At 36.9% G+C, this 12765-nt stretch overlaps 1 protein-coding gene across 5 annotated transcripts in view; it reads right to left on the reverse strand.

Annotated features, from left to right (window-relative positions):
- Positions 1–2144: 2144 nt before the first annotated feature.
- Positions 2145–12765, reverse strand: part of VCAN (versican) — a 123581-nt gene continuing 112960 nt past the window's right edge. For all 5 annotated transcript variants that reach the window (XM_070743066.1, XM_070743065.1, XM_070743069.1 and 2 more), the window contains 3 exons: positions 7492–7636; positions 4092–4274; positions 2145–3309 (listed from right to left, as the gene is read on the reverse strand). In XM_070743066.1, the coding sequence (XP_070599167.1) occupies positions 3176–3309; positions 4092–4274; positions 7492–7636 (462 nt within the window). In that variant the 3' untranslated portion in view covers positions 2145–3175. The remainder of the gene's footprint in view (positions 3310–4091; positions 4275–7491; positions 7637–12765) is intronic.

The raw sequence follows: 12765 nt of genomic DNA on the forward strand, positions 1-12765 counted from the left end.
TGGACTATTAGTCAAATATAGATGTACAGTCACCTAATGTTTGAATGCCACTTTGTTCGTCTGACAATTTAAAGTTCCTGTTTATAGTTCAGAAAGACCTCTTCTTCCTATGCTGCTTTTTGAGTGTAGCAATTTCTTCTTTATCATTTTAAAAAATAAGTTATAATTGTTGAATTAATGATGAGTTGTTGCATTAGGATAATTACCTAATTATCCCAAGAAATCTGGGAATATTGACCAAATAGGTAGAAATAAGCAGCATTCAATGTTATAGCACCAACACAGGATTCCACATCTAGTTGCAGTGTCATGTTCTCACTGGGGAGCAGTAATCCTTGATATTTGGAATCCCTTTTCTATATTAGGTAGATTTAATGGGCCACTGAGGGAAAAGTAGAACAGCTTGAAGGCAGCTACATGCACAATAAGCATTAATCTTTTGCACTTCCTTATACTTGGTCACTTGAGAGAAGAACAGAGAGAAGTTTATGAATTCTGAATAATTTTCTTGAAGGCAGATGAGCAAAAGAAGGAAAAAATGAGAAAGAAATGCATGAAATTCCATCCAGGTCATGACGAGATTAAAATGTAAAAAGATACAGCACAAATAGATCATGTTTCTACAGCATTTTCACACCATTTGAAGTAATTTTGCTATGATTGTGGTATGTCAAAATTTAGTAGTTTTCCATTTCCCCAATTTTCTTTGCTAAATTTCTGTCCTTAAAGGTCTGAATTTTGTGCTAATATAAAACAAAGAGCAAAAGTACAAATACTAAAAACAGCAACAAAACCAATATGGAAATATTTTTGTATATAATAGTACAAAATATGCCATTAACCAAGAATAGTTTTAGTTTATACATTCATTATATATGTGTGGTATATTATAAAATAACTTTAACTAATCATTATCTAATGATTGTAGTCTAGTCAATTTTGCATTAAAGGTTTATTGACTTGGGTTAAACAGCTAAAAAGTTATTATTAAATTGTAATAAAAACAGTATGAAAGTGCTTGCATATCTAAGTATTTGTTGTTCTTAAGTATCTTACTTCACTCTTCAGCACAAATAGACCTTACATTGAATTAAATTTCAAGAACATGCAATAAAGTAGAGAAATCACAGTGGATCAAATAAAATTTCTTTGGCGAGTCAGAATCATATATAAATTTAAAAGATGTACATTACACATACAAAGCAGAATGTAAGTACCAGTGGCAAAAAAAAAGAACTTTAAAGAAAACTAGGAATATATACAGGGTTTTAAAAGTGATAAGCTTTTATAAAAGATTATGACAGATGAGTATAATCAGGTACAGACTGGCTTTTCTGAATAATTTCACATTTCAAAATATTAGTTGAAATTTATAGATAATTTTAGCAAGAGTGAGTACAGCAAAATCCAAAGATGAAAATTGTGATGTACTCATACTAATATAAGACTACTGTTTCAAAGAATGATAGTTCAGATTTCCTCCACAATTTAATCAATATATTTTTTGCTCATCATACAATAGGGAATTCATCCATTATGTTATTTTGTGGATTCATTATAGCATTGTGAATGCATTAATTCAGCTAAATAATATTATACTATTATATAGGAATTAATCCATATATGAAAGACCCCAAACCAGAATTTTATTCTTATAAATATAAATATTTGAACTTGCATTAAAAGAAATATTTACTACATAAAACTAATATAAAAGTTGATCCAAGTCTTGTTTCTTGAATACATATGGAATCTACTCATAACCTTTATGACCATTTTGGAAACTGTAAAGATAAATTAGATGAGTAAATATGCAGGCTTATATTGAATAGATTTAACAATAAATATCATCACAGACTTCAAAATTATCTTCTTCTGTAGCTAATTGTTCTAGTAGATTGTGTGAAGTTGAGTACTGAAGAAAAGATAATTCCTGCTTCCACATTTGGAGAAAAACATACAACATATTTATGGTCATATAATATATTTTTCAGATGCAAAGATTGTGATTGTCACATAACTATAATTCATATTATCATAAATAAATGATATGATTTATTAGATTTTATTTTCCTTTTAAGCAGAAAGACATTTGAAACCATCTTGTGTTTGACAGCGTCAGGATAAAAAGAACATCCAATAAATTATATCTGTATGGCTTACTTCATTTATTTATGTACGCTTCACAGCTGCAGCATTCATACACAAACATTCATTACTTTATAAAAAGATTAAAAATGGTTATATATATTTTATATACAAAATTATTTACTTTTTAAAACTTTATTTTACAAAAAAGTAGGTCTATCTATCTCCATTTTAAAATGCAGAGAGCTGTAAAATAGACCCATGATTAGTGTTGGAAAAGTTGGTATTTTTTAAAAAAATGGCCCTGGTTGAAAATTAAAATATTAGCCTTTATTATTACTATTATTATTATTGTTATTAATCCTACAGGCCCTCCTTGTCAACTTTTTAAAGTCCTCAAGTCCTTCGTGATCAGTGCCAAGGCTGGAAAGGACAAAAGTCAAGTTCCATATTCGAGTCACTTCTTCCAAGTTGCTCTTATTTTCATATTCCTTGTGAAAGCTTTTCGTTCCATAAACTCTACAGTTCTTCATTAGAAGATAGCTATTTCTTAACCGAGAAACTACTTTCACAGTTCATCTTCAGCTTGTAATAGCTGCGTCTCCCATGTTTACAAAATGATTGCTGATAACAGTTTAAAATTATTTCCAGCCTAGTAAAGTACCTCCAAGACAAGCAACATAAATGATTAAAGATCTCTGAAGCCAAATGGTCATAAATAAGCCTGAACTTCGTTTGACATCTTATTGTATATACAGGGTTTTTTAAAAATGCAACACACTTAAACACTATTAAATCATCTTATTTACATTATCATTGGTGCTAAAATGGAGGAGTTTAATTACTACAGGTACTGGGGTAAAGAATCAAATAATCCCTCACCAATGACATATAGAAATTAACATACTAGATAGGCTGGAAATTGTTCCCTTTTCAATATTTTCATTTGTAGCCATCATTGATATGCGTTGTAAGTACTCAGGTCCATATGTATTCCAAAATGCTGGGTAATCCTTTAATTTTTTTTAAGGCACCATAAGTTAGGGCATTCTGGCATGGCAAATGTCCCACTTTTACCAGAGTAGTTTCAACGCCTTGAATCTTGCCATGTCCTGATCCAACGGTGAAAATGTTTTGGTGAATTAAATGAGTTTACCTTTCCTGGTGAAGAATTTTTATGATAATATTTTTTAGAATAATAAGTCCTTTGGAATGAAGATGCTGAAAATAAAAGAAAAAGAAGGGAAAGCTTTACAACTGTGCCAACAGAAATTTAAGCAGGATGAATGAATGCAATGTGTAATATACACAATATAATCAGATTCAGATGTTCGCTAGTGTGCTATAGTCTCTTCCATAGTAATATTTTTTTCCATTCTCCTGGTCAGCATCAAATCATTCGGTTGCCCAATTTTTTTAATTCATAGAATAAAGAGATTGAATAAAGTAAATTCAGTGGTCAGATCCCTCGGGGTCCCTTGGTTTTCGTGGGTTCAAACTTCGCGAAACGGCTATACCACGATTTTTCAAAAATATGAATTAAAAAATACTTCGTTGTTTTTTTCCCTATACCATGGTTTTTCCCGCCCGATGACATCATACGTCATCGCCAAATTTTCGTCTGCACTTAATAAATATTTTTTTTTAATAAACTTTAATAAATAAACATGGTGAGTAATAATCTAAATGGTTGCTAAGGGAATGAGAAATTGCAGTTTATGGGTTGAAAGTGTTAAGGGAAGGCTTGTGATACTGTTCATAGCCCAAAATAGTGTATTTACTTCCGCATCTCTACTTCGCGGAAATTCAACTTTCGTGGGCGGTCTCGGAACGCATACCCGTGAAAATTGAGGGAACACTGTATAGAGAAATGACTGAAGACACTTTAGGATACTTGGGGAATAAAAAATGTTTTTCTTTCATCTTGTAGAAGATTTTACCAGGATGGCAAGTGTCTGATTTAAGTATAGGCAATCATATTTTCCTTCATATAATCTACTCACGATTCATGCAGGTAATTTTGGGTAAATCCCATCGGCCATTTCCTTGGCATCTGATTATTGGAACATGTCGCTGGATGAAGCCATCTTTACAATGATATCTGATCAATGAGTTAATTTCATAACGTGGCTTCATCTTTCCAAAGGTATTTGCATTTTCTACCACCGGTGGCTGGCCACAAGCAACTGAAAGTACAAATTAAAATTTTTATAAACTGTAATTTGTATGTGTCAGTCAATCTCAACCTTCACTATAAGACCATCAACTCATCCATCCATGGATTTTCAGACCATAGCTTCTAATGAGCCTAATAACACACACAAAAAGGTCTGTAAAACCAATCAAAATAGAAAACATGGGAAAATATATTATCAGGTTTAAGAGAATTTTTTAACAATTCCTGCATATATTATCTGAAAAGGTTTTTGTCCATTTTTCCAGAAGAAATCTACACATTTCTTAAAAAGCTGCATTGTGTATACCCTATTTCCTCCAAAATAAGACATCCCCTGATAACAACCCAAAGTGGACTTTTGAATACATGGCAATAAGGCCAAGCGCTTATTTCAGGGTTAAAAAACATATAAGTCAGGGTCTCATTTTCGGAGAAACAAGGTATTAATAGTTTAATAGTTTAGTTTAGTTTAATAGTTTACGAGATTTGTATGCTGCCCAATTCAAGTGGACTCTGGGCGGCTAAAACATATAAAAACAATATAAAGGATTACAATATCAGCATAAAATATAAAAAGCAGTTCAATAAACACTATTAATAACACTCAAACATTCAGTCATTCATTCATAGTCTGGGTCTTAATGGCTTTCTGGAAGACTGGCAGGGCAGGAATAGTGTGAATTTCCAGGGGCCGTTGGTTTCAAAGGGTCGGAGCTGCCACAGAGAAGGCTCTCACTCATGACCCCACCAACAACATTGTTTGGCAACGTAACCTGGAGGAGGTCAACCCTGTAGGCCATTATTGGTTGTAGGGACATGTGAGGTAGTATGCGGTAAGTAACAGTATTATTTGTATCATATTACATTGGTGGATATAGTACAGTGGTACCTCATGATACGAACGCTTCACCATACGAACAACCTGAGATACGAACCCGGGGTTCAGAAATTTTTTGCCTCTTCTTATGAACGTTTTCCGTCTTACGAACCCGCCGCCGCCGCGAAGCCCCGTCACCCAGATGTTGCTTTTTGAAACAGCCGGGGGACTTCTTGGCGTTCTCCTAAAGCCTAACGCAAAACCCGAACTTCTGGGTTTGGCATTCAGGAGGCCGCCGAGAAGCCCCCCGGCTGTTTCAAAAGATGACAGCCGGGCGGCGGGGCTTCTCGGCAGCCTCCCGAACACCGAACCCGGAAGTTCAGCAAAAGTTCGGGTTCGGGAGGCTGCTGAGAAGCCCCGCCGTCCGGCTGTCGCTTTTTGAAACAGCCGGGGGGCTTATCGGGGGCCTCCTGAACGCCAAACCTGGAAGTTCGGGTTTGGCGTTTGGATTCAGGAGGATGCTGAGAAGTCCCCCGGCTGTTTCAAAAGATGACAGCCGGGCGGCGGGGCTTCTTGGCGGCCTCCAGAACACCGAACCCGGAAATTCAGCAAAAGTTCGGGTTCGGGAGGCTGCTGAGAAGCCCCGCCGCCCGGCTGTCGCTTTTTGAAACAGCCGGGGGGCTTCTCAGCATCCTCCTGAATCCAAACGCCAAACCCGAACTTCCAGGTTTGGCGTTCAGGAGGCCCCCAAGAAGCCCCCCGGCTGTTTCAAAAGACAACAGCCGGGTGGCGGGGCTTCTCGGCGGCCTCCCGAACGCCGAACCCGGAAGTTCGGGTTTGGCGTTCGGGTTCAGGAGGACGCTGAGAAGCCCCCCGGCTGTTTCAAAAAGCAACAGCCGGGCAGCGGGGCTTCTCGGTGGCCTCCCGAATGCCAAACCCGGAAGTTCAGCAAAAGTTCGGGTTTGGGAGGCTGCTGAGAAGCCCCGCCGCCCAGCTGTCACCTTTTGAAACAGCCGGGGGGCTTCTCAGCGTCCTCCTGAACCCAAACGCCAAACCCAAACTTCCAGGTTCGGCATTCGGGAGGCCGCCGAGAAGCCCCCCGGCTGTTTCAAAAGACGACAGCCTTTTGAAACGTTTGGGTTCGGGTGGCGGGGCTTCTCGGCGGCCACCCGAACCCAAACTTTTGCCGAACTTCCGGGTTCGGCATTGGGAGAACGCTGAGAAGCGCCCGGCTGTTTCAAAAGGTGACAGCCAGGCGGCAGCGTTTTTTTGCGTTTTTTTCCTCCCTGCACGGATTAATTCATTTTACATTGTTTCCTATGGGAAACAATGTTTCGTCTTACGAACTTTTCGCCTTACGAACCTCCCCCGGGAACCAATTAGGTTCGTAAGATGAGGTATTACTGTACTTCCTTGTGCTATAAAAATAGTTGTTTGATACAAATGACTAATCAGTAATGCAATTCTACACTCCACTATGACATGAAGGTTCCGCTATTAGCCCAATGTTACTATTAATTCATGAATAAAACAACATCTTACTTAATGGTAGTAATGTAGCATCTAAGTGGCCAGAATATATGAATATTGTAATGATTCCAAGTTTTGTTTGGGAGCCTAAAATAATTTGCTCAATGTATTGCATATCCTTATATCAAACTCATATATCATTTCAATTCATATTCCTTCAAGTTATAAAAAATTGGTAGTCTTTCATATTTCTTTATGTTTTAAGCACACTAAATAATTTGGTGTCATCAGCAAACCGAGTATTAGTTTGTAAGCTTTAAATGAGTTATAAAGACATAGCATTCATTGATCAGACTTGAATTCCTTTTATATAACTCAGTTGCAAACGTGGACCATTCCTTTTCCATTTTCTGTTCTTTAAGCAACAAGAGTCATAAGGTATTCCCATGATTACTATGGCATAGATTGGTAAATAACTTTGTTTAAAATCTTTTGAAATTTCAATGTTCACAAAAACGTATAAGTTCATATGCTTACTCAACTCTAAGAATTTGAAAAGTCTTATTTTTATATTACTTAGGCTGATTATTTAAATCTTTTAAACATCTTTTTATCTTTAATCATGTTTTTCACTAATTTAATTAGAATGAAAATTTACCTAGTTATTGGTTTCTTTATTCCTTCTTAGCTTCATTCTAATCTTCTGGTACAGAAAACAACTACATTCCTTTCTTTAAGGCAAGCAAGTAACATCAAATTTGTTTTATTTAAGAGCTCATAAATGTATAATTTCTTATATACATTTTTTGCACTGCTCTAGCTCAACTTGTAACGAGTTGTCCACTTTTCAAAGCACCAAATCTTACACGCAGAAGTTTGTAGAAGTTTTAAAAGCAACAGTACAATGTTTATTGCATAGGTCTAAATTGGACTTATTTACCTGTTCCTTTCTTGCATGTGTAAGTGAGATGATAATTGCATGGTACATCATTCCATTGACCATTTTCATGCCAAATTATAACAACACAATCTTCTCCAGAAGAAAAGAAACTATCTGGCTGTTTTGGCCTCCAGTTTTCATATTGCTGCAGAATATAAAACACAATAATTAGAATGTGAAACCTGCCAAAGTTATATTTGAATAAAATAAACTGAGCACAAAATGACAAATTACAAATATTGTCATCAGAAAAAAAATTTAGAATAGAATATTTTGGTCCACTACAGATATAAAGTTTACCATTTAAAAATGCACCTAATAGGAGAGGCTGAAAATCACTTTTACCACAGCAGGAGAATACAAACCTTTCTATTAATATGAAATCACCAAATTGTGATAGCACCATCCAACCAAACAGTGCTGATAGTGCAAAGAATACCTTGACTTTGACAATATTTTCAATGCAGGCCAGATAAAATTCCAGAATGGTAGGAAAATCAGCCACAGAGAATCATTTTTGAACATACCCATAAAAAACAATAAAAATTGAACACAATTCAGGGGAGAGTCTACATTAAGCTGCTGAATTGAATTTTGAAATATAATAGACCACCTTTCTCTGGCATAAGGGCAGCTTTACTCCCAATGTACAAATGCAGCTCCAAGGGAACATTTCAGTTATCCAGGAACAGAGAGATCATTTTCCTTTGCTGTGAAACTATATGGTGACACTTTCCCCAAAATAGGTAGTATTTTAAAAAGTTCTTAAAATTAAATACAAATATTATGTCTTTAAATTAAAGAAGTTTTCAAATCAGTAATTTTTAGATATGATTTTGGTTATGACCTATAAAGCCCTTCATGGCATCGGATCAGAATATCTCCGGGACCGCCTTCTGCCGCACGAATCCCAGCGACCGGTTAGGTCCCACAGAGTTGGCCTTCTCCGGGTCCCATCGACTAAACAATGTCCTTTGGTGGGACCCAGGAGAAGAGCCTTCTCTGTGGTGGCCCTGACCCTCTGGAACTAGCTCCCCCCAGATATCAGAGTTGCCCCCACCCTCCTTGCCTTTCGTAAGCTCCTTAAAACCCACCTCTGTCGTCAGGCATGGGGGAATTGAAATTTCCCTTCCCCCTAGGCTTATATAATTTATATATGGTGTGCTTGTATGTATGAGTGGTTCTTTAAATTGCAGTTTTTTAGATTGTTTTTAATATTAGATTTGTTTACATTGTCTTTTTATATTGTTGTTAGCCGCCCCGAGTCTTCGGAGAGGGGTGACATACAAATATAATAAATAAAAATAAATAAAATAAAATAAATGATTGATTAGGGTTCTAATTTTTAAGCGTTTGCCTTTTTTGCCTTCACTTTTTCAGGTCTTTTCTGTAAAATAATACTACAGTTACTATGAAAGATGCTCTGGAATTTCTTCTCAAGACAAATCTGCTATGTATGTCTACAACAATGTCATTTTGTTTATAATATTAAAACATTGAATCCAGCCCTACCCTACTCTGTCCACAAAAAAGAGTTTGCCTTTCAAAAGTAATCCCTTTGTAATCCTGACTGGGTACGTATTTCCTGAAAACGTTCTTGACTTACACTAAACCAGTGCTTCTCAATTATTTTCTGTTACTCCCCCTCCTTCCCGGGAAAAAGTAAACATTTAGTGTGTGTCCCCCACACCAACCTCTCCGATCTGGGCCCCAATGGAATTTTAGTGTTAATGTTTATTATATTACTTATTATAAGCTGTTTTCGGTTAGGTAGGCATAGGCATAGTGCCAAAAAGAACGCACAGTCGGAACCTACAGTCCTTCGCTAACAACCACAACAGAGCCCAACTTCTGTTGCTAAGCAAAACATTTTTAAAGAAAATTTTGTCCCATTTACAACTTGCCACACTCATTAAGTGAAGTTAAGTCATTAGTTAGTTACATGGTTGATAAGGAACCAGACTTCCGTATTGACTTTACTTGTCAGAATATCGCAACAGGTGATTATCATCCAGGACTTTGCACCCATTATAGATATGAGTCAGTTGCCAAACATCTGAAATTTGCTCACATGACTATAGAGATGCTGTAATGGTCCATGTGTGAAAAATGGTCATACGTCTCTTTTTTCAGTCCCATTGTAACTTAAATTGCCGACTAGATGAACTATTGTTAGTCAAGGACTGTCTGTATATTATTTTTGGCCTTGTTCTTCTTTTAAGAAAAATGATAAGGAAGGGAAATAAAAAAAGGAATGCTTCAAGACATCTACCTCGCTGTTCTTTGGGATGTTATTTCTTCTTTTTTTTACTACTAGAAATTAATGGAGATAAAAAATAAATTAAACGGAAATAACAATGTCTATAAATGCTATGCACTTAGCAACCAATCCATCCCATAAATGGGTAAAAGATAGGATTTCAAGTGCTTTGTTTTCTTTTTAATTTCAGCACTTGGAGTTATTCCACATGTGCACTTGTAAAAGGTTCAAATTGTTTTGTTTTAATCTTTATAAAGTAATCCAAACATAGTATTTTAAGTACGTTTTTAATAACGTTAATGAACTAAATGGGTTATTTACTTACTGGAACCATTAAATATCTTTATATAGAGATAATACCTTTGTACCTTTTTTCCCAACACTAAATTTGCTTATCTATTATAATATTTTAATTATTTAATTAAGTTTATGGCGACATTCTAATTTGGGACACATTAAACCTCTTGCCAGTGCCAGGTAATAAAACATGTTTTTGTCATAAAAAGATGAAGTGCCCAGTCAACGAAGCGGTGGAAGTGATGTGCCGGTGCCTGGAGGCTGTTGAGGCCTGGATGGGTGTCAACAGACTCAAGCTCAACCCGGATAAGATGGAGTGGCTGTGGGTTTTGCCTCCCAAGGACAATCCCATCTGTCCGTCCATTACCCTGGGGGGGGGAATTATTGACCCCCTCAGAGAGGGTCCGCAACTTGGGCGTCCTCCTCGATCCACAGCTCACATTAGAAAAACATCTCTCAGCTGTGGTGAGGGGGGCGTTTGCCCAGGTTCGCCTGGTGCACCAGTTGCGGCCCTATCTGGACCGGGACTCATTACTCACAGTCACTCATGCCCTCATCACCTCGAGGTTCGACTACTGTAATGCTCTCTACATGGGGCTACCTTTGAAAAGTGTTCGGAAACTTCAGATCGTGCAGAATGCAGCTGCGAGAGAAGTCATGGGCTTACCTAGGTATGCCCATGTTTCACCATCACTCCGCAGTCTGCATTGGTTGCCGATCAGTTTCCGGTCACAATTCAAAGTGTTGGTTATGACCTTTAAAGCCCTTCATGGCATTGGACCAGAATATCTCCGAGACCGCCTCCTGCCGCACGAATCTCAGCGACCGATCAGGTCCCAACAGAGTGGGCTTTCTCTGGGTCCCGTCAACTAAACAATGTCGGTTGGCGGGCCCCAGGGGAAGAGCCTTCTCTGTGGCGGCACCGGCCCTCTGGAACCAACTCCCCCCGGAGATTAGAACTGCCCCTACTCTTCCTGCCTTCCGTAAACTCCTTAAAACCCACCTTTGCCGTCAGGCATGGGGGAACTGAAACATCTTCCCCTGGGCATGTTTAATTTATATATGGTATGCTTGTGTGTATGTCTGTTAGTATATGGGGTCTTTTAAATCTTTTAATTTTAAATTTGTTAGATTATTTATGATTTGTTTCCACGTGTTGTGAGCCGCCCCGAGTCTTCGGAGAGGGGCGGCATACAAATCTAAGTAATAAATAAATAATAAATAAATAAAAGTGGTTTTCTCCAAGACTTGATCAAACCACAGCAGGCCTAGGCTTTGAAGCTGCAGCTGTCAATTGATTTGGAAAGGGTGGTTATTTAGTTCTTTAAAGTGCATAGCATTTGATGACACATTATTTCATATTGCCAATTATTCAAGGTTTAGTTCTAGTTGTTTCTTTTAAATAAATGTACCCCTTTAATTTTCAGATTCATTTTTTGACTTGCATTCTCTCTATTTTAAGAGCCTCAACCTTAGTTTTGGTTCAAGAGAGTTAAACAATTGTCTCCCTCGGAGTATTTTATAATAAGATTTGGAAAGGACTTTGAAATCTTTTACTTCTGTTGTTCTCCAGCAGAAAACCTCTCTAGTGATGGATCACTTACAACTTCTGGAGGCAAGCTCTTCCACTGATTAATTGTCCTCACTGTTAGAAATTTCTTCTTAATTCTGGATCTCTCTTTGATAATCATCCATCTAAGATTATCTGTTTGATAAGCTTCCAAGGTTTTTTTTTTTTAGAGCCATAAAAACTGTATCAGATGAATGTCTCGCCAACATTATATCTCTAAGAGTAGTCAGTCTTCTGCTTTAGAGGAATTTTGATCTCAAATAAAACTTTGGACAATTATAAGAACAGACTGTCACAAATCTAAGCATTTTATGTTAGTCAGTAGGGGCATTTGCATCATTTTTCATTTTCTTTCCACTTTCTTAATATAATATAAATAACTACAGTATTTAGTGGCATGAGTGTCCATATAATATAATTACTTCACAAGCTACCTTTCACTTCCTACAGGCATCCAAGATCAATTCACAATGTTGACTATCACATATAAGGAAATAAAATATCAACTTGGCTTTATTAGAGTAGTCGAGGGGTCCTATTGCTTGTCTACTGTTTTGTCTAGGGTTCCTGATTGCCAATTCCTGATTGCCAATTCCGTATTTTCAATATGTAGCATTTGTAGTTTACTACTAATAGGAACAATTTCAGATGTTGTTGCTCAAGCATTAACACAAAAATTGTACGATACTAATTATTTCAACCATACATTTTCCAATTTCATAAATTGCTTTCACTGTGAAGCTTTATTGACTGTATTTATGAACTAGGGTTCGTACAAAAGCCAGAAATACTGTAGCATTTAAGTTCTAGGCAAGGCTTGGAAATTTTGTAGTCTTTCTACAGAACAACAAGCATAATGAAACTGGCAAAATTTTGAAAATTTGTTTCATACTGGACACCATCACTATGCACATTTGCTTTGGCATTGTAATTGTCACATTGATTTTACTAATGCCAGACTCACTTAATACAGACCCTTTTAACTGCTTTCTTAAGTCTTCACACAAACCCATTTTTTATTACCTTATTTGGGCATATTAGCTTCAGGAACACTTATTTCAGCTTTAATTAGAGCATGGTGTAACACAAATTCATTCAACATTTTAAAATATGAGCCAAGTCTTTGTGAGACAACGAGATCTTGTTT

The sequence above is a fragment of the Erythrolamprus reginae genome, chromosome 2 (assembly GCF_031021105.1).
Source record: "Erythrolamprus reginae isolate rEryReg1 chromosome 2, rEryReg1.hap1, whole genome shotgun sequence".
In the NCBI taxonomy this organism is placed as follows: Eukaryota; Metazoa; Chordata; class Lepidosauria; order Squamata; family Dipsadidae; genus Erythrolamprus; species Erythrolamprus reginae.